The sequence below is a fragment of the Patagioenas fasciata genome, chromosome 4, assembly GCF_037038585.1.
Source record: "Patagioenas fasciata isolate bPatFas1 chromosome 4, bPatFas1.hap1, whole genome shotgun sequence".
NCBI lineage: Eukaryota > Metazoa > Chordata > Aves > Columbiformes > Columbidae > Patagioenas > Patagioenas fasciata.
The window spans coordinates 73407608-73429027 of NC_092523.1; the positions used below are offsets into that span (position 1 = coordinate 73407608).

The 21420-nt window shown below is 54.4% G+C and overlaps 1 protein-coding gene across 2 annotated transcripts; it reads left to right on the top strand.

The window, feature by feature from the left end:
- The first annotated feature begins 2526 nt into the window (after nucleotides 1-2526).
- On the top strand, nucleotides 2527-16677 carry PITX2 (paired like homeodomain 2). 2 transcript variants are annotated; one of them, XM_065836847.2, is made up of 4 exons: nucleotides 2527-2666; nucleotides 5058-5113; nucleotides 13492-13697; nucleotides 15371-16677. In XM_065836847.2, exons 2-4 carry the CDS (start codon nucleotides 5068-5070, stop codon nucleotides 15932-15934), a joined length of 816 nt encoding a protein of 271 aa, XP_065692919.1. In that variant the 5' UTR covers nucleotides 2527-2666; nucleotides 5058-5067; the 3' UTR covers nucleotides 15935-16677. The 2 variants fall into 2 exon arrangements, with proteins under 2 accessions (XP_065692919.1, XP_065692918.1); XM_065836846.2 differs by lacking the exons at nucleotides 2527-2666; nucleotides 5058-5113 and adding an exon at nucleotides 12013-12710.
- Nucleotides 16678-21420: the final 4743 nt, after the last annotated feature.

Below are 21420 nucleotides of genomic sequence, written 5' to 3' on the forward strand. Positions count from 1 at the left end.
ACACGGGAGGGATTGCTTGCGAGGGCTGAGATCATAATCCGGGCGTGAAAAAAGTAAATGGTCATGAACTACCCCACCGCACACTTTCGAGGATAACTCCCTTTTCCACCGGTCCCACAGCGCTGGCGGCCGGTGCAAGACACCGAGGAATGCCTGAAACACGGCTTTACTTTTAGTCACCGCTAGATACGCTTTGCCTTTTTGTTGTTGTTGTTGGCTCTTTTTTTACCTTCCCCCATCCCTGGGCAAAACTCTCCCACGCCGGCAGCGGGGAAGCAGCTCGGGTGTTACTTCGGCTCGCCCACGCTGAGAGTCGGCATAACCCAGGGAGAAGCCCCGCAGCTCCCACCGCCGTCGGGGACACCGCTGGCTGCACTAGGAGCCTGCAAACGGATAGTCGCGACAGGCATTTATTAAAACAGCTTTTCCTTTTGTCGGGGCGAGGAATAACCCCAGTCCTTTTTCAGAGCCTTTCAGAAAGCCGGCGTGCCCACCGGGGGCTGGGACGGAGGAACCTCAGCCCGGTTATTCACGCCCCAGCCGGGCCGCGGGTGCCGGCTGCCTTGTCCGCCGCCGCTCCCCGCTTCAGCCCGCCGAGGAAAGGCTCCCTCGGCTCGTCGGGGTTTTTAAAGCTCTTGTCAGTGCTCTGGCGGGAGGGGGCAGCCAGACTATAAATACAGCAGCCGCGGCCTTTGCTTGCCCTGAAATCTATTATTACATTTATTGCTTTGACAGAAGCGGGGGGGTGGAGGGGGAGGGAAATTTGAAATCCGCGTATTAAGTCGGCTCCACAGTTTCCAGACACCCTGGAACCCCTCTTCCACGGCAGCATGTCTAATGTATTCCCTGGTGATTCCGGGCATTAATTAGTTGTTTAATAGGAGTATGACTAAAAATGTAAAAGAAGGATTAGGAGCGTGAAACGTATGTCCAGCTCCTTCCACACACTCGAGGAGGGAATGAAAATCACCCTGTATCTTATGTTTCTCCAGGATCCATTTGCATTTCCCACCAGCTGCTCACTTCAGCCGTTTCGGCTCCGGGGCGGTCGGACCCCGCTGCCGCCCGGCGCTGCGGCGGGTGCGGAGCCGCGGGCGGCCCCGCTTCGCTGCCGCACTACCAATGCGGGCGCCGAAGCCTGTCTTGCCTTGTCTGTCTAAAGCACAGTGCGGCTGGGGGATATGGAAAAGATGTGCCACGGCGGGGAAACACAAGTGTGAGGTGGAAGCTGGGAATGCCCCTCGCTCCCGCTCTTGGGATGCGCAGGGAAACTGGATGTAACCTGGCAGAGCGCTCCCAAGGACAGAAACGCTGGTAGCCAAGGATGCAATTAATTTATTTCTCCCTAGAAAAGCTCCCACACAATTTCATTTCTTACGAGAGGAAGCAGCCGTCTCCGCTTGGCGTGGCAACTGCTGCAACGTCTCGTTCAAAGGGCTATTCTGTGCACGCCGGGAAAGCGGTGGTGCTGCTGAGCGCAGTTGGGCTGCCCCAGGAGCCGCCGAAAAAACGACCCGCTGAAAATTTAGCCACTTCCAAGGGTTCACTTTCCCCCTTCGGCAATAATAGCCTCAGCCCTCTGTCCACGCCTACAAATAACGCAAATTCACTTCAGGCTGAAATAATTTAACTATAGCCACAAATAAATCAGGTGCAGCCTCCGAGTTGAGAAAAAGCCAATTTTATTTTCGCATATTTTTCTCTATAAACAAAACCGAGGAAATGCTGCGAGAAAAAGCGATCGCTTTAGTTTGTTCTAAATAGAAATATCCGAAATCGTTATTTAATTAAACACGAAAAATATCGCGAAATCGAAAATAAATTCCCCCCTAGCTCCAACTCGGTGTCATTTGGGGGAAAAGAGGACAGAGCATACCCTAGGGTTTTCTCGCCATCGTCCGAAAATGAGGCAAGGCGAGTAACAGAGGTGAGCGTCAGGATTTCGGCTAACCTGGCTCTGCGCTAGCGATACGTACACGAACAAGAATCCCCGGGTTTGTATATATAAATATATATATACACACACATATATAAGTATATCTGTGTGTGTATATATATACATATATACACGAAGTAAAGAAAAAAAAAAAAAAAAGGTTAAAAAAGGAAACCGAGTGCTCTCACAATGGGTTGGCGATCCCTCTTCACACCTGGTGCAAGAACAGCCGGCGGCCCCGCCCGGGAAACTTTGGGCACAGATACTTGTGCCTCCTCCCAAGCCCGACGGGGCGGGGCGCGTCCTGCGCGGGCGCGGAGGAGCCGCAACCGTCCTCGCTCACCTCGGTTCTCCTCTGGCTACCTAGCCCGCCGCCTCCGCCGCCATTTGTCCTTCCTCCTGCCCCCTGCCCCCTCCGCGGCCGGGGACTGCCGTTACCGCCGTTATCGCTGCGGCCGTGCCCGCGGAGCGCCGCGGAGCTGCCCGCCTCGGCCCTGGCCGGCCCCGCGGCGGCGGCGGGGCGCGTTCGACGGAGCCCGTGTGACGTCAAGGCCCGGGGAGGCGGGCAGGGCGGGGCGGGGGCGCGGGAGGGCCGGGGAAGGAGGGAGCCAGCGGTGGCGGCGGCTCCGCGGCTCCGCAGCCAGCACAGGAGCCCGGCGCGGCCCCGCCGCCCCCGGCAGCACCGGTACCAACAGCGCAAGCAGCGGGGCGGAGAGCACAGCCGGCTCCGGTGAGTGGGGGCTCTCAGGGAGGGAGGTGGGGGGTCGGCGGGACGGGTACAGGGCTACGGACGCGACTGGTCCTGGCTCTGTGCACCCCAGGACGGTCGGCGGGGCCGCGAGCTCGAGTTGCTGATGTTCTCCCGAACGGCTGCAGCCCGTTCCGCAGGGCTGGCGACGATGGGAGAGAGCGCTACCTCCGCGCCGTTTTCCCTGCCGGCCCGGGCCTCCCCCGCCGGGGCGGGAGCCGGGGAACCGGCCCCGCCGCGTTCGGCCCCGCGGAACAGCCGCTCAGGCAGCGCCTTCCCGTCGTGGAGCCGGGCGAGGGACGGCAGCGGCGCCGGAAAATCATGCGAGCGGGTCTGTCGCGCCGGCTGAGGGCTCCGCGGCCGGGACCCCCGGCACCACCCGCGGAAGAGCAGCGGGGCCTGGCTGCCCCTGCGGGCATCACAGAGAGGTAGGCCCTACACAGAGCCTCCCTTTCGTTTGAGAGCCACCGGCAGCGGCTGCGGGCCTCTGGCAAAAACCCTCCCGCCGAAATCACGGACCTCAGTATTTTGGGCGTTGCTGAGATATTTGCCAGAGGACTCTGTTTTGGAGATGTTGTGGGTTTTTGCTTGTTTTCTTTTTTTTTTTTTTTTAATTTTTCTCTTCGAGGGAACAGTGATAGATACCAAAAAAATTTCTAGTGTGACATCGCTTTTTTGTCCGCGCCCTTCAGTCGTTACAGCCCGAGTGCTCTGAGCAGGTTGTTGCTGAGCAGAGCGGGCCCAACAGGCGGGGAGAAAGGGAAATCTCTCATGGCTGGTGGGATTGTTGAGGTTGTGAGTGGATGGAGGCGATGAGATATTTAATTACGAGTGGAGGAGTGCTTGGAGAAATGGAAAAGCAAGTGGAATTGCTTTAATCTGAGTCGCCGGGCCGGAAACAATAGAAAAACACTTATCACTCCCCTTGGCCCCGCGCTGCGAGGTGAGTGCAACAAAAATTAAAAGCGGATGCAGAAGGGAAAAAGAGAAGGAGCAATACGGGCAACTGAGAGTCAGGAAAGGATAATAATTAGCCCGGGAAATGCGCTTTTCTTGGAGGAGACTGCCGATTCAGGAGAAAGGAAAAACTTCCCTTCCGTGGCAGTGCGTTTGTTGGGGGGGAGCTGTGCGCCTCCTCCACTCGTGAGATAAATCACCCATCGAGGCAGGAGACGGGGGAGGGCAGCTGAATTTGTCATGCAGGACTAATATTCTTGACGGAGACCTATCCAGATTTAAGGACCGTCGGCGAAGAATTAAGGTTCTCTTAATAGCCTTCTCCATTAATTTAGGAACAGCTTCTGTACTAGGCCTGGCTACTGGGGGGAAGCGGAGTTGCTCCTTGGCGTCCTTCGGCTTTGAATAGAAACGGCCGAGTCACAAGACACGGAGGAGTCCCGATAATCACACCTTGCCTATTATTATTATTATTATTATTATTATTATTATTATTATTATTATTATTATTATTATTATTATTATTATTATTATTATTATCCCATTCCTCCTCTTTTTCCCCTGCTCCCATCTTGCCTGCCCGAGGGAGGGCGGCGGGGCCGGAGCCGGCGGGGCCCCACACAGCGGCCGCCGCGGCGGGAGCCGCTCATCCCAAACGTGCTTCGGCTCCTGGCTGCCGCATTTCTAAGCACCAGCTAATAATGCGCCCGATTCAGACATTAAAAAACGAGGCGAAGAGAAGAAAAAAAAAAGATTACCGAAATGATGGTGACATGCAAATTTCCCCCGAAATTATCATAAGTAAACATTTGAAGCCTGGACTAATAAAATCCCATCTGTGTTACTTCATATCGAGTTAGTAGAGAGCTGTGATAATGAATTTTGTAATATCTCACGAACAGACATCTCAATCAGGCACTAATCCCGTGATTTTACTGTCCAACCACTCAGGCCCGGGGAGGCGCCGGCGGCGGCCGGGGAGCGCGGAGGCGCAGCCGGGAAACGGGGCCTCGGCTGGCGCAGCCGCGGCCGCGAATCTCCCGCCGCTCAGGAGTCCCCTGTCGGTACCCGGTGCCCCACAGCACCCCTGGGACGGGATGTCCCGGGGCAGACCACGGCCGCGAGGTTCGGGGACTCCCCTCCAGATCCCGAAATAACTAGAGGTGGAGGGAGGTCGAGCCGTGCGACGGGCTGGGAAATGGCCACGGGGTTTGCGCCCGTCCCGTGGTGTGACTCGGGTAGGACCTGAGTTTGAGGTGAGGAGAAGGGGTATCGTGCAGACGTCCCTGGGAAAAGGTGACGGTCCCGCCAGCATCGCTGCGACATATCTCCCGGGGCGATTGCGTTACTTTTTTGCATTTATTTTTCACTCCCAAAATAATTGCTTTAAAACTCCTGTGCCTTCATCTTTTGCAGGTAACGGGTAATGGAGTCCAACTGCCGCAAACTTGTCTCCGCCTGTGTTCAGCTAGGTAAGAGAAACCTCCTGCCGTGCCGGAGGCACCGCGGCCCCGATGCCGTGCGGTGCGCGGGTGCGGAGCCAGGGGAGGCAGCCTCCGGGAAGCGGCGCTGCCTCTGTGGGGGGGTGCGCAGCAGCGGGCCCTGATCGCCTTTCCCCTGTCCCCCCCCGCCCAACTCCGTGTCCCCATCCTCAGGGTTATAGTCCACCGCCGTCGAGTGTCTGTTTTCCAAGGAGGTGGACATCAAAAAGGGTGAGCTCAGCGGGGCGCCGGAGGGCCGCAAGGAGCCCGCTGGCACCCAGCTCGTCGGGCCACCGCCCCCCAGCTCCACCGGTCAGCGGCGGCCCCTCCGCGCCGCTCCGCGGGCCTCGCTGCCGGACAGGCGGACAGACGTATAGAAGCCCCGCGCCGGGCCCGCCTGCGCGGCGCCAGGGCGCCCTCTGCTGCCCGCCGGCTGCGTAGCGCGGCGCGGCTTTGCGCCCGGGCACCACTTGCGCCTGAAGATGCGCGGCCGCGGGGGAAGGGAAAGAGGGTGCACTGACAGCCCCGCGGCTGCAGGCGAGCACTAACACCCTCCGCCAGCCGGTCCCCGCCCCAAATAAAGCATCGCTGTCAGCGCGCCTTTCAGATACTCGCAGCGTCGCGCTGGGATTTATTTTTATTTTCTATTTTTTGACCCCCCTCTGCCCGTAAACAAGCCACCAGCCCTCTCCTGCCCCCACAGGCAGGCACCCCTCAGCGCCCCGTCTGCAGGCAGGGCAAGGTCCTGCCTTCTCTTCCCCTGTCCGTTTCAGGGTGTCTGGTAGGCGAGCCCGAGAGTTGGTAAAGAAAAACAGCAATGCAAACACATTACAAAGAAGAAAACAAGCGCTCTGTATTTCGAGAGACTGTTTAATCCAAGATAAACGTAATTTTGTTTAAATAAAATATATTAACCTGAATTAATAATACAGGAAACTAGAGTGAATTAATAATGCACGTATTCCTGGTCTCGTGGTTAAACACTTCCTCGTAAGAGTACTGTATTAACCCTGTTCGGCCAAACAGCTCGCTATTTCTCAAATAACATCCAGTGATTTCAGGAGGAGCCACGTCCCCATCCTGAGTCCACCCTCCCCCAGAGACTTTAAGCAGGCTTTGCTAGCTGGACATCAAAACTCCTAGAAGAAGTAACGCTTAGGCTAAAGGAAGGTTAGCGGGCAAAATCCGGGGTAATTCCAAACGCGAAGGTATTACAAGCCGATAATTTTTAATCCCGGAAACATACATGATATTAAATTGTGCACAAATAGGCTTTACCAAGGTCTGGCACTTTTTTCCTCGGCCAGTAATAAGTGTTAAATAATGTGGAAAGGAAGGGTGACATCGCTTTATATATGGTTTGCAAATAAGAAAGGCCTTTTTACCCTTCCCTGCCTTTTCCTCCCGACGAACAGGTGGTCTTAATCAAAGCCCTTTGCACGATCTAATGGGAAAGTGGGGACCTTCCTGATATAATAAATTTATGAGCCCTTCCACGCCAGCTTTATTCGGCTAAGTATTTATAAAAGTAATATCCACATATGCTCCCTGACACGGTAACTTTTACTTCCTCTGCAGAGAAACAAATGGTTATTTTCTTAACCATCAATTATGAACCCGGATTATTGTAGTACACGCAAAATTTCCTGCCTCGTTACCGTATCAGCCGGTCTGGTTTTTACCCGTCGGGCTGCAGGGGAAATTACTATCTAAACACCTCTAATGCCATTAATTAAAATATAAGTCTGAGCAGAAAAAGTAACGCGGGGTTACCTGAACATTAAAACCTTCCCATCTACGGGGAAGGGAAACGCGGAACGATCGCGGATGCGGAAATACCGCTGCAGATGTGGGGATGATCCCTGCGAGCAGCCCCAGTCCGTGTTTCTGTGAGACAGATAATGGCAAGTCTTGAAACATCCTGAGCTGTTCGGGCGACTTGCTGCACATCATAGAAATCACGGGTGGTTTTTGTTGATTCGGGCGAGTTTTGTTGGGGTTTGGCTTGCATTTGTTTTTGGTCGTGCGGTGCTCGTTGATTTTTTGCTTTATCTGACCGTTAGGACTTCGTGCTTTATGGGAATTACCTCGCCAAATGTCTGGTCCTTGGGGCGGGCTGGGTGAGAGGCGTGGAAGCGGAGCGGGGGTTATTTGGGACCCCGTGTGTCAGAGTTCAGTTTCGGGAATTACGAGGGCGGCTGGGTAATTTCGCGAGTTAATTACCGTCGGTGGGCACAGGGAGAATAATCACTAACTAGAAGGATTGGTAATAGTAGTAAAAAAAAAAAAAAAAAAAAGCGAATGTTTGATCAAATCGATACTTCTATGAAAGGAGGAAACGAAATTCAGGAGACCCTCCAAAACGACACGGGCGTGGTGGTTTCCCGCGGGGAAATGGGCGCCGGGAGGGAGAGAGATTCCAAAAGAAACGGGTCCGTGGCCATGCCGGGGGAAGGAAAATGGGAAAGTATGAAAATATTATTGCAGCCCAGAGTGTCAAACGCAGCCCGATATCTGTCATGTTTACCCGCAGAGACGGGAAAATTGTCGCTGGGTCCCGCGAAATTAGGAACACTTCAGTAGCCTCACAGCACGAGTAAATAGTTACTGGCGGGTTTATTCAAACAATTCTTTTGTGTGTAAATGCGTATATACATAATCTATAAAATTCGTTAGCTGAGTGAATTCTACTTAAGGAATCCTTTCCTGTAATCGATAATCTGGGTATTGCTGAAACAGCAGCCTCCAACATAGAATGTTGAAACTACATTCCGCCTTATATCATCATTCAGCATCATAAATTGATTGTTTCAACGAAGGGGGGAAAAAAAGAAGTTTTTTTTTTTCTTAATATTATTTGATTTGAATATTCCATAACTTAACATCTCTTTTACGAAAACAACACCCCAACGCTGATTCAGCGTTCCGTGCAGATAAACCGAAGACCCGGCAGCCTGCAAATACAGGGTCCCCGCCGCCTTTTTTGAGTCCAGGGAAGAGATGGACGCGCAGCCTCCGCCCCTGCGGGAGGGAGCGGGTGCGGGGGGGGCCGAGGCGGAGCCGGAGCGGCACTGTCCTCGCTACATAACGTGGCCAAATTTGTCCCCGGAGTTGTGGCCCGGGCGGTGGAGTCGGACTCTCCCCCAGGCCGGGGCGGAGCGCACTCGGCCGGTGAGCTGCCCCTGCACGGAACCGCGGAAGTTGCGCTCCGCTTTCCGCAGCCCCCGCCAAACGCAAATTAAAATAAATTTATTGCGCTTTGGACATATAATTCCACCTTCCCCCTACCCCCCCCCCCCCCCCCGTCGTCTGAGAATAATATATGCAGCAGTTGTTAGCTACACTCCAGGGAAAACTAAATGTATAACGAAAGCTTATTCGTGAGTAGGAATATACTAACGGAACAATCTGATGTCTTCTTAATCCTATGTAAAAAGCTCTGTAGTCTTCCTAATATTGACTGAATGGGTAATTAATGGCTCTTCATCGAGGAGAATACCCGGTAATCCGAGATAGGCGAAAGACAACAAGCCAAAGGTAAAAGACAACAGGACTAGCTGGAGACTCTACATAAGAACCAATTTACCCGTTTAGGAGAGTATTACGCCTAGAAACAACGAACCCATAAGGAGATAAATGAAAAGTGGGAAAATAAATACGCGCAGTAGGTCCCGCCACCCCCTAAGCGCCCCCAGGCGAGCCGCTCAGCTCCCGGCCAGCCCGCCTCCCGCACCAGGGACCTTGGGAAGGAGAGACTGAAAAACACCCTCGGAAAAAGAAAAAAAATAAATCAAAATTAAAAAGGAAATGCAGAAGGTGGAGCGCGATGGGGAGTAGCCCCAAATCCCCATTTTTCACAGCCCACCGGGGCGCATCCCCTGCAAGCCCTTCAACACCGGGGGAAATTCCCCCAAAATGTTGGGCTTTTTTGGGGGGGGAGGGAGATATGGCAAGCCTGCGTAGCGGGCGCGGACAGATCGTACGCAGGTTATGAGGCCGGGACCCGAAGCCGAGAGCGATGGGAGCTTCCATCAGGAAAAAAAAAAAAAAGACCACACTTTTGACATTTTAATTGAAATCTTTACCGCTAATATATTACTTGGGTGACTACAATTAGGTTGTTTTTCGGTTGGCTGACAGCTTTTAAAATATTATTTCACTCGGGAAATAAAAGCTTCATCTCAGATTATAGGTGGGTATTTTTGGATTTACGTGATTTATGGTCACCATGACAACTAATGCTGCGTGGTAGCTCCCCTCCCACCCAGAGTGGGGGAGTTTTAATCAAAGGCATGTAAGGAAATGCCGGCACCCTCTCCCTCTGGGCTGCAGGGGGCTGGGCCGCTGCTGTGCCCCACTTTTGGGGACGCAGGGACGGCCACCGAGTCCGCTGGGATTGACGCTGGGGAAGGTGTGGGAGGGCGATGTAGTGACCGACTCTGCCCCTTTTCTCCCCGTTCCCTGGCGGGAGTGGGCTGGGACCCGCCCGTCTCTGCCGAGTGTCCCGGGACAGATGGGGCCGCGGCGGGCACGGCACCTGCAACCGCATAAAGCGCTTAAAAGGCGATCTGCGCCGCGCAGCCGGGAGGGAATTTTCGTTCCAAATCGCGACGGAAGAAACCAGCATTTTCCCAAACTAACTAAAAAAAAAATGAAGGCAAAAAAAATTTAGCAAGGGGGATAAAGGCTGATCTGCGAGCGGGCTGCATTGCTCTATTAAATAAAAATATAATGCGGGAAGTCACCGTATCCCATCTTCCTCTGGCTCCACCTCCCCAGGGGTTTGCGGGCCGGGTACAACCCCAGCATGGGGGCTGGAGAAGGGCAGCGCCCCCTCCCAGGGCACCTTGCAGCGAGGCCGAGGATCCGCGGCCTTGGCGAGGTCCTGTCGTAGGGAAAGGCTGCAGGGAGGAGATGGGATTTCTGGGTGCAGAACTGCGGAGGTAGCGAGAGGTTAAGAAGAAACGGGGATATGATTGGTAAACAAATTGTGCAGAATGGAGCTGGATTCATGTTGACTTAGTTATAGGTCATCTGCTGCCGGTGCAAAGGGAGGAAATATTTACTTTACACATATACTTTATGATCTTGGGGGAATTAGAGGAAATTCAATAAGAAAACGGCTAGAATCATTTTAAACCCCCTATTTAAAAGACTTAAGCAAATTAGAGTCTTATCAGATTAAAATCCACTACAAATGTAAGAGCATTGTCTCCGTCGAAACGCTGTGGGGTCTGAGGAAAGAGATTCTTTGCCAAATCTCAGGGATAAAAACACGTCATTTAAACACCAGATAATGAGCAGAATGTAAATTAATTTAACCTGCTTTACTAACAGGCTACGAAAGTAATATGTATAATTTAGCGATTAGTAAGATTGCGAGGAATGATACGCATCTCCAACGAGCATCAGCGATTAAGAAGGACCCTTGCGGCTGGCGGGGCGGGGGGGAAGGACGTGGGGAAGCAACGGGATACAGAAAACTTTGGGCTCTGACCAGTGGGTGTGGAGGCCCACATCAAGGGGAAGCTTTCAGGAACTTTTCGATGCCCGTGACCATGCAGGGAAACTGCAGATAGAGACATAACCTGCATTTTCCGCGCCTGGGCTACCTCGGGCTTCCCATCCCTAACAGGGTCACAGGTCCCCGGGGGCAGTGCCGGCTCGGCAGGGAGCGACTCCCCGGGTCCCCCGCGAGGAGGGCTCGGGGACAGGGTCCTCTGACCCCAGGTGTCCTAACTAACACGGCAGGGCAACCTGGCCCCGAGTTAGATCCGCTAGAAACAGTCTCGCTCCTCCTTCGTTCTGCGAGACCCACGTCCCCAGTAGCCTGTGCTCTGCGCTATAAGAAGGGGACGGCGGGACACCACACCCCGCCATTCTACCGCCGCTGCCCGGGGCTGAAGGGTCATATCCTGCCCCCTCAAACCTCGGGAAGGGTTGGGTCGAGTGATCTGAGTGAGAGATTTGTGTGCCGGAGACCAGCGCGGTGCGAGGCTTGGTCACACTCTGCAAACGGCTTTCGAGAGTTCGGGGCGCCGCGCCGGGAAGTGGGACGGTCCGCGTGGGTCGCCCCCCGAGAGAGGGGAACGATCTCTGCGGATAACCGCGCTAATAAGGTGTAAAACTGGGGTGGAAGTCTTCCTCGGGGGCTTGCTGCTGGCAACTCAGCTGCAAAGAGGGGACGGGAATGGCAGTGCCAGCGAGAGGATTTTTCTCCCGTTTTCTCCGCCTTCGGTGCAGGCGCAGGCGGGCAAGACAGCCGGCGAGCGCGGGGATTGCAAGCGCTCGGGGGCTGGGATGTACACGCTCCCCCTTACTCCTTTGAGAGTGATATGAAACGTTCCTTAGCTGTATCGCAAGGGGGTGGTTATTCTTGTTGTTCGTGTTTAGCTGTCGGTTTTGTAGCTGTTTTTGCTACTATTGCTGTTATCAGTCAAAGATCCACCGTCTAACCGGTCGCACACCCCTCCCGTTTATTTTCTGCCTCATCCATAACGAGGAAATCGGGGCTGGAGCTTCCTTGCCTTTTTCCTCCTTGCTGCCCCTGTGTCAGTGCCGAGCTTTCTATTCCTCACCCCTGCAGGTCCGCCAGGGCGGAGGGGCGCGGTCGGGTGTGTCCGGAGCCGCCCCGACGGAGTGTCCCGTGTGCCGGCCGGCGGAGGTCGGGCTCTCTGGGCACCGGTACCGTCCGCCGGGCAAACCGGGCAGAAAACGCGAGGTTTCGGGGGGCGGATGCGTCGGTTGCAGGGCGAGCGCAGGGGGCGGTGCGGGTCTGGGCGGGGCGGGGCGCGGCGGAGGGGCGGGGCGAGGGCGGGGCGGGGCGGAGGCGGGTGACGTGCCGGCGCGGGGAAGGCCGCCGCCGGTTTAAGATGTCAGGCCAAGAGGGAAGCGGCTGAGCTGATGCGGTGCGGGGCCGGCCGCGGTGCGGTGCGGGCCCATGCGCGGGCAGCGGAGAGGAGCGTCCCGCGGAGCGCCACCGCTCGTCGCCGCCCCCGCCACGGGGACCCCCGCGGCGGGCCGGGGGCCGACGGCCGGGGAGCAGCCGTGTCGCCGTGACGGCTTTTGCAAGACCAGACTCGCCCGCTCGCCTGTCGCCGCCACAGCTGCCGCCGCGCCCCCCGGGCGGCGGGGGCTCCTGGGCTCGCCGTGCCGCCCGGGCGCTAGCCGAGCACCGCCGGCCCTGCAGCGGCTCCCCGCCCAGCAGCTCTGACCCCTGGAGCCGCGGGGCCGCTCCGTGCCCGCTCAGGGGGCGCCGCGCCGACCCTCCTACACGTACCGACACCTACAGACACACGCACACCTCCTTCTACCGACCCCCTAGGCGCGCACGTAGACTTTGGCGTCCTTTTGCCGATGAACTGCATGAAGGACCCGTTAAGCCTGGAGCGCCTGGGAGCCGGGAATAAGCTGTGCTCCTCCTCACCTTCCTCCTCCTCCTCCTCTTCATCATCTTGCCACCACCACCAGCCTGCGCTGGCCATGGCGACGGCGCTGGCGCCGGGGCAGGCGCGCTCCTCTCTGGAGTCTGCCAAGCACCGGTTGGAGGTGCACACCATCTCCGATACCTCCAGCCCCGAGGCCGCAGGTAAGAGGGGGCGAGAGGCAGGGACCCGTGCCCGGCGGGCACCCCGCCACCCTGCCCTGCACTGGCCCGGTCGGTGACCTCGGCAGCCCCGCGGCCCGCGCTCCGCCGCCGCTGCCCCTCTCTGCACGGGATCGCTTCGCACCCGAGCGAGACCCGTTTCGTGGTTTTTTTTTCGCATGCGGTGTCTGTGTGCCGGCGTATAAAAGATAACGACGTGTATAAGGATAGGTGAACAGCATGTACAGCGGTGGCGAATAACAAGGATACAGATGGGCGAATAATACGGATACAGATCGACGAATAATATGGGTATAGATGGAAAAATAATATGGATATATATGGGCGAATGGTGTGGATACAGATGGGCGAATAATACGGAGACAGGCAGAGCAATAGCACGATACAGGAAGGCGAATAGGACGGGTATAGATGGGCAAATAATACGGATTACATGTATACAGATGGGAGAACAATACGGATACAGATAGACGAAAAACCTGCATGTATCGATAGGCGAAAATCTTGCATACAGACCGACGGAGAGACGACTCCGTCCCGCTCCCCTGGCGGTGACTGTTTCTCCAGGAGGAATCCGTCCGTGGGTGCCGGAGGGGCAGCAGCGGCGGGAGGCCGGGCGGGTTAATCATTACACCGCCGAGCCGCGCTAAGTGCAGCCTAACGTGCTGGGGACAAGCCCTTCCCCAGCGGCTGAAGAGGAGCCTTCGGAGGCTGAGGTGCCCCCGTTTTCCTCCTTGTTGTTTTTTGTTTCCTCCCCTTACAGAGAAAGATAAGAACCAGCAGAGCAAGAACGAAGATGCAGGGCCTGAGGACCCCTCCAAGAAGAAGAGGCAGCGGCGGCAGCGGACTCATTTCACCAGCCAGCAGCTGCAGGAGCTGGAGGCCACTTTCCAGCGGAATCGCTACCCGGACATGTCCACCCGGGAGGAGATCGCCGTCTGGACCAATCTCACCGAGGCCAGGGTTCGGGTAAGTCCGACACGACACACCGGCTTCGAGCAGCGGGGATCGGGAAGGAGGGGGAAAGGGGAAGAGGGCTGAAATGTTTGCAGCTGCTTTCGATTTCGGTTTGTATGCAGACTTCAGAGCCTTCGCACAAAAGCAGGGCAGAGCAGGACATTTCTGTCAAAGCGAGACAGATTGGGATCTCTGTCTCTCTCTCTGGAATATGGTTTGCTGCACGTTTCGGCCTCACCGTGCAATGCGTCCTGCTCCTTTTGATCGAAACGCTAATGAAAACATTAGCCAAGAAAGCAACTTGGAACAGGCTGCAACCTGCGCTGCCTCTAATGAGAAAAAGCTGTAAAATACACAAGGGCTTTTACTTCACTGCGAGGCACTCCCGACGTGCCCTTCCTTGCATTTTCTCTTTCTTTTGGTTTCCCAATTTGACGAGCGTCTCTCTCCGCCCTTTCCCCCCCCACTCTGAGATTTATGGGACCATCACGGCGCTGCACAGACACCGAGGCCGGACCCCGCTGGCGCGCAAACATCGCGCTGGATGTAAAAAAAAAAAAAAAAAAAAAAAAAAAAATCCAAAAGGGCCGAAACCCCCGATTTTCGGAAATCCCACACAAATCCTCTCCCTGTGATCGCTTGAAGATAACGATGCAGTGAGAATCGGGTCGGTTGCTAGAGGGGCCGGGGAGCGGGTACCGGCCGCGGTTGGTGCCCCGTCGGAGAACGAAGCCGTGTTGGTCGCGGCGCAGCTTTTGCGGGGGGGTTTGGCTTCGGGCGGCGCGGTGCAGCCAGCTGGGGCCCGTCCTCTGTGGTGCTTGGGAGGCCCCTGCCCGGCTGTGCCGGAGGAGTTCCTGCAAACACCCCAGAGCGGCTCGAATACACATGGGAAGGCTGCTGCTGGCGGCTGCCCGACGGGTCAAACACCCAGATGTGGATTGGGAAAGGGCTCGTTTGCCCTATTGTCTGCGGGAAAGGTCCCTTAGATCTCATTTAGCACGTTGTTAAACGGCAATTTCTTTATTTTTCCTTTTTTTCTTCGCCAAAGAGCAGTCGAACAAGTTTGTTTAGAAAGTGATTTTCGGCTCTAGAAGCTTTCGCGCAAGAGGAACTTGTAGCTTTAACAAACTGAAGCAAGGATTTATTAGTTGCTGTTTTCCCCCTCCTTTCCCGTAATAGGAAACATCGCCTTAAAATTCCGCGGGTTTCCAGGCGTTTTGCCCTTTCTTTTGCACTATTGTATTTCCCCTGAAGGGGTTCAGTGCGGAATAAGCCAAGGAAGGAGGGGAAAAAGAGAGAGAAATTAGCGGAAATGAAAAAAAAAAAATAAAAAAAAAATAAAAAGGAAGCTTTGACCTCTATTGTGCGAATTAGAGAATCGCAAATTATGCCGGAGGGAGGACGGGAGGGGAAGGGAGCGACCACGGATCTGTCATGCAATTCGGCGACACCAGGGCCCGTGGGATGCTCCGCGGTCCCAGCAGCACATTGCTGCCCCGGCCCAGCGCGGGGCTCCAGAGGGAAGGAGGCAAACATATATATGTATATGTATGTACGTACACGTCTATAAATATATGTATATATGGGCACGTTAGTTTGCTGCCCCGAGAACTTGCAAAGGACTGCAGTGGCGGTTCCTGACTAACTCGCGTCTTGCATCTCTCTCTCTCCTCCCGTTTTTGAAGGTTTGGTTCAAGAACCGCAGAGCCAAATGGAGAAAGAGAGAAAGGAACCAGCAAGCCGAGCTTTGCAAAAACGGCTTCGGTCCACAGTTTAACGGCCTCATGCAGCCCTACGATGATATGTACCCCGGCTACTCGTACAACAACTGGGCAGCTAAGGGCCTGACCTCCGCTTCCCTCTCCACCAAAAGCTTTCCTTTCTTCAACTCCATGAATGTCAACCCTCTGTCTTCTCAGAGCATGTTCTCCCCTCCAAACTCCATCTCCTCCATGAGTATGTCTTCAAGCATGGTACCTTCTGCAGTCACCGGGGTCCCTGGCTCCAGCCTCAACAGCCTGAATAACTTGAACAACTTGAGCAATCCCTCCCTGAATTCTGCAGTGCCAACGCCAGCCTGTCCTTATGCTCCTCCAACACCTCCGTATGTTTATAGGGACACATGTAACTCGAGCTTGGCGAGTCTGAGACTTAAAGCCAAGCAGCACTCCAGTTTTGGCTATGCCAGCGTGCAGAACCCCGCTTCCAACCTGAGCGCTTGCCAGTATGCGGTGGACAGACCCGTGTGAGACACCCCAGTAGGAAACACTGCATGGGGATCCCACCCCCATCTCCCGCAGAGACTGAGAATTACGCTAGAAAGTAATGGGCACTAGACAGAAAGAGACAGGAGGAAAAATCAGAGGCAGAGAGAAAGGAAAAGAGAGAGAGAGAGGAAAAAAAGAGGAAACCACTGAAATAAGATAGTTCCTTTGTTTTCAAAGGACCTCCTACAGATTATGAGATCTTTCTTTCACTAAGAGTATTTCAACAATTACAAGGACATATATATATATATATGGACAAATGTTTGACTGGATATGATATGACATTTTAATGTTCCTATAAGCTTGTTATTTTTTAAGTTTAGCATTGTTAACATAAAAATGACTGAAAGGATGTATATATATCGAAATGTCAAATTAATTTTATAAAAGCAGTTGTTAGTAATATCACAACAGTGTTTTTAAAAGGTTAGGCTTTAAAATAAAGCATGTTACACAGAAGCGATTAGGATTTTTTCGCTTGCGAGCAAGGGAATGTATATACTAAATGCGACACTGTATGTTTCTAACATATAATTATTAAAAAAAACCCCATTGTGTGAATATCAGTTTTAGAATAGTACCTCTGGTGGATGCAATGATGTTTCTGATATTGCAATGTAAAACATGCCCTGTGTATATCATTTCGTACAATATTATTGTTTTACTTTTCAGCAAACGTGAAAAAAATGTGTTTTATTTCATGGGAGTAAAATATACAGCATACAGCTTTGTCTGGATTTTTATTTAATGAGCCAAGCTGCGCAGCGGCAACTGGTCCGCAGTGATTGACTGATCGTTGACACTAAATCTCGTTGTCTGGAAACACAGGGCAGTACTTTTTATTGCAATACAAATAAATGCCGGCATTTTTTTCACGTAAAAAAAATATTCTCTCTCGCTAGCGTTGCATGCTAGAGAAACGCAGGGCTTGGACATGCTGCCTTCCGTGCAGCAGGATCCCTTTATTCCCCTGCGTAGCCCAGAGAAAAGGGATTATTTGACATTGTTAGCCTCGAGAATTATCAGCTACAAAGTTGCTGTATCTCAGGCATAAATTTCTCCTGCTGTGAAGGAAGCTTTTATTACATTAAAGAAGAGAAAGTGACGAGGGAAAAAAAAAGGGGGGGGGGGAAGGAAAAGAACAGTCAGTCTGCAAACAAACTGCTCCTGTTCAAAATAATCTGTCCCCTTTGCCGCTCCCTGCGTTCACCTTCTCCCTTCAGCGGGGAGATCCTTAATGTAATATTACATTACTATTTCCAAATCCCCCTTTCAGACATGAAGAGAAACAAAGAACAGCCCAAATAACCGCAACCCCGCGGAGCGCGGGGGGTGAGAGGTTAGCCCCGAGTTTCCTGCGACTTCGTGCTGCAACACGTCGTTGAAGGGAAAGGTCGTGCTCTCCCGTGTTTTGTTTTAAATAATATCGACCCATTCATTCTCAACCTGCTTGTTCCTGAAATTATACAGGATTATAACTTTGCCATCGCCGGACAAAATTGAAACAAATCAAGATGAATTGCTGTTTGGCCCTCCCATCGCCTCACACCCCGGGCGGGCAAGGAGGGGCTGGTGTGGGGGGGAAGGGGACGGCAGGACCCGGCGCCCGACGGGGATACCGATGTACGAAGAAATTCCGCAGGAGTGATCGCCAGCGAGGTGCACAGGGGCCTTTCCGCGCTCCTTGCGCGTTTTCGTAAGGCCGTGAGGAGCCGCAGAGGGAGCCTAGGGGTGTGTGAGGGCTCCGCTGGCGCGCAAATGGAGCGCTCTCGGAGCTTTCTTCCACCCCGGGGTTTCCCCGGCAGACACCGCGGATGGGGGTGTTCCCCCCACAGGGTTACACAGGGAGAGGAGCAGAGAAGAAGGGAGAGGGGAGAAATCGGCGCTCTATGCTTTCCCACGGACAAAATGCTTCCCCCACCCGAAAGGGGGGCCCCCCTCATGTTCCCATTTTGGACAAACCCAAGTCCTCACTTCCCCTCCACCCCCCCTTTTTATTGGCTTTTTTTCCCTTTTCCTCATAGAATTTTTCTTTTATTTATTTGTTTTGTTTGTTTAGTGTTCTTTTTCTCTGTATGTTGCTGCTAGGGGGTCCGTGGAGAGATAGACCCTCTGTGCTTGGGGCGGGAGGGAGGCAGGCGGGCCCCCTCTACCCACCTCGGCGTGCCCGGCCTCGCCGCCGCCCCGACCCAACGCCTCTCCCCTTGGTTTTTCTGCACCGTGTCAACACCTCACCCGGGTGAGTGCCAGGGACTTCCAAAAATGTCCCCTTCCTCCTCCTTCTTCTCTTCCTCCTCACTGGGCTGTGGGCGGAAGGTCTGGGGGCGACGCCTGTAAGGGACTGGAGGCCGGGAGACCCCCTCGGGTGTCGGGGAAGCCGGAAAAACGCGAGCGCTTTTCTGCCCAAACCCTCTCGGCGGGACGGGCTTGGAAATGAGCGAACGGGTCGCTGCGGGTATCGGCACGGTATTTTACACGCTCTTTTCGGCTCTTGTTTCTTCTCGGTGGCATTGGTTATTTATAGTCTTCTCATATATATATGTCCGTGTATATATTTAGTATATGTGTGTGCGTGGAGAAAGAATATATATTATATATACATTGTACATATAGGCATATACGTTTAGAAGAACAATATATACCGTTTCCGGACAAAACAAAACAAAACAAAAAAAGGATTAGAGTTTTCCACTCTACTATGTAATGGCTCAAACGATGAAAAATCAACGTGACCGCTCAGAGAGGACATAAATCACTCCGAGTGTAATCTGAATTTCTCTTTCTCCCCCTAGCTGAAGCCTTGAGGGTCATCATTTTTTCTGCGCCACTTGACCAAAGATATAATGTTTTGATTAGGTCGTAAATCAAAATCTTGGGTCGTGTTTTTTCTTTTTTCTTTTTTTTTTTTTTTTTTTTTTTGGATGCTTTCCTTCCCCTTATCGGCGGTGGCAGTGTGAACCTGGAACAATGGAGGCCGCACAGAGGTTGAAAAAAAACCACAACGAAATGGGGAATTTGCAGAATATCTATTTAGAGAAGCGGGAAGTGGGGGGAGAGGGGTTAAACAAGGGGCTCGCACCCCCCCCGTCCCGGCCCTCGGGAAGGCCTCTCCGGACCGCTTGCAGTGCGGCCCCCAGCACCGGGCGTGCGAGCGAGCAGCGCCGTCTGCTTCCCAATCCACATCCTAATCCACATCCCAATCCACTGCCCCCCCGGGCCCGGCCCGCGCAGCCCCCGCCGACCCCAAGGCTGCGGCACCGGGAGCGGGTCCCTTCCACCCGGGGAGCTCGGGGCCCCTTTTCCCCGCCGGCCGGCGCCCCGGGGCCGTATCTCTGCTCGGCTCCGTTCTTTTGTTTTCGAACGGTGCCTCCCCGCACTTTGAACCCCGGCGGCGTGCGCAGGGCCCTGTCAGTCGGATCGGCGCGGCTGCAAAGGTCAAAATTAAACGTAAATATCGATATATCTCCTTTGGGTTATTTTCTGTGCGCTTCCCTCTGTCCTCTCTTTGTATTGTTTTCATGTACGAGTGCGCTCATCCCTATGTGTCTTTCTAAAATAGCTAGATACCGATCCTTACATACCTGTACGTTTGTTCATACCTATCAAATAAAAGACTTTTTCTTTTTTTCCTTACGAGGTTGATTAGCATTTTTGAAGGGAAATAATTTCCTTGGGAAAATAGTTGACGTCTGAGTCCGGGGAAGTTTTTCCAAAAAGCCGTTGTGCTGCGTCGTGGGGCGGGTGCGGTGGCAGCCGGCGGGACTAGGGCAGGTTTGCACCCCCCTGGCCTCGGCGGCCACCTCCGGTCGCACGGGCAGCGCTGCGCTGGTGCGGAGGGGGTTGCGGAGTGGGGGAGGGGGGAATGTGAGTGGGGTGAGGGGTCTCACACCCCGGTTCAAGCCAAGGAAAGAGTGAAGGGGACCGCCTCCCGGCGCACCTAAGCGTTTGCGGGGCATATAATTTACTTTCCTAAATGCCTGCTTTGGTACGCGTGTTATACATGTGTAGTTCTGAATATTACGCACCCGATAGACCGTAACAGTCAATAATCCAGGAACATAGAAGGATTTACACCTTCGGAGCTCCATACGGTGTTGGACTAATTGATTGCTAAACCTGAAGTTTTCTAAATGCGAGCCCTTTTTCGAATTAATTTCTCCACTCTCCTGCATGTTTTTCTCAGGGAAGAAAAGAGAGGAAATAAAAGAAACCTGAATTTGTTTGTGTTTTTGGTTTTGTGGCGAATTTTTTTTTTTTCTTTTTAGTAAAAAAAGGCGTTTGAGGCCGCTTTTCGCGAGCTCGGCCCCGGCTTGTGCGGGGCAGAGCCGCGGGGCAGAAGCGGGCGGAACGGAACCGATGTTCCGCGCCTCTGTGCAGGAGCGGAGGGAGCTCCGCGCTGTCCGCCCGGTGAGACGGGGCTCTGCCGGTGCTGGGCGAATTTCCCAGGTCCCTTGGTCGATCTGTGGTTTCGGGGCCGAGGAGAACTTGTTTGATCGCTTTCTCCCCTGCGCCTGCGACCATCCCGCCTGCCCCGAAGGCGGAGGGCTGCGACGGGGGCGCGGGGGGCAGCTCGGGTCGCTCCCGCCTCCGCGGAGACAAGCAGGGGAGAGCAAATGCTGCTGCCGCCAAAGCAGGAACGGCCCCGGCCCTGCCTTCTCGGAGGGCGGGCTTGTGCCTGCCCGGGGGGGGGCACTCGCCCTTGCCCGGCCCCGCGACCCCGCACGGTCGCCACTGGCCCTTGCCCGCCGATGTCAGCGTGCGAGCGGCGGCCGCACGGACTTCAGCCCCACGGGAGGAAGGTAGCGTGACTGAGGCGGGGACGGATCATCGCCTGGGGAAGCGCCTGGGCCTGATTCACCGCGGGGAGCGAGCGGGAGGGCCGCTCGGGCAGGTAAAACTTTTCGCTGCTGTGGCCCTGCAAAGCGAAGGCCCGGGGACTCTGGGCTGAGCCGACCCCAGCCCCGCGGGCGAGCGGCGTGCCTTGCGCGACTGGAGCCCGCCGTCAGGAGAGGAGGATGGACGTGACTGACTGCCAGCGCAAAACCGATATAAAGAAAAGAAAAAACCAAACCAACCAAACAAAAAACCCAAACAAACAGAAAAACAAACAAAAAAAGCCACAAAGCCCCCGGCAGCCCACCCGGGAGCAGAAGCCCGCGTGTGCCTCGCTTCGGCAGTGAGGAAGAGCCCGGAGCCCTTCGGTTTCTGCCCTTTGCCCGGGTGGCAAGGCGCAGCGCTGGGAAAGGAGTGATGTAAGCCCTGTGCCTCTGTGTGTGTGCGAGTGTGCAAGCATGAGTGTGGGAGAGACTCGTCTCCAGCTCAGCGGGGCTCCCCACCGAGCCGGGGTGCCGCAGGAAAGAGGCTCAGAGCTAACGCCCTCATATATATGTATACACATGTACACGCATACATATATATACACACGTATGTATTACACATACATATATATATACATACACACATGCGCG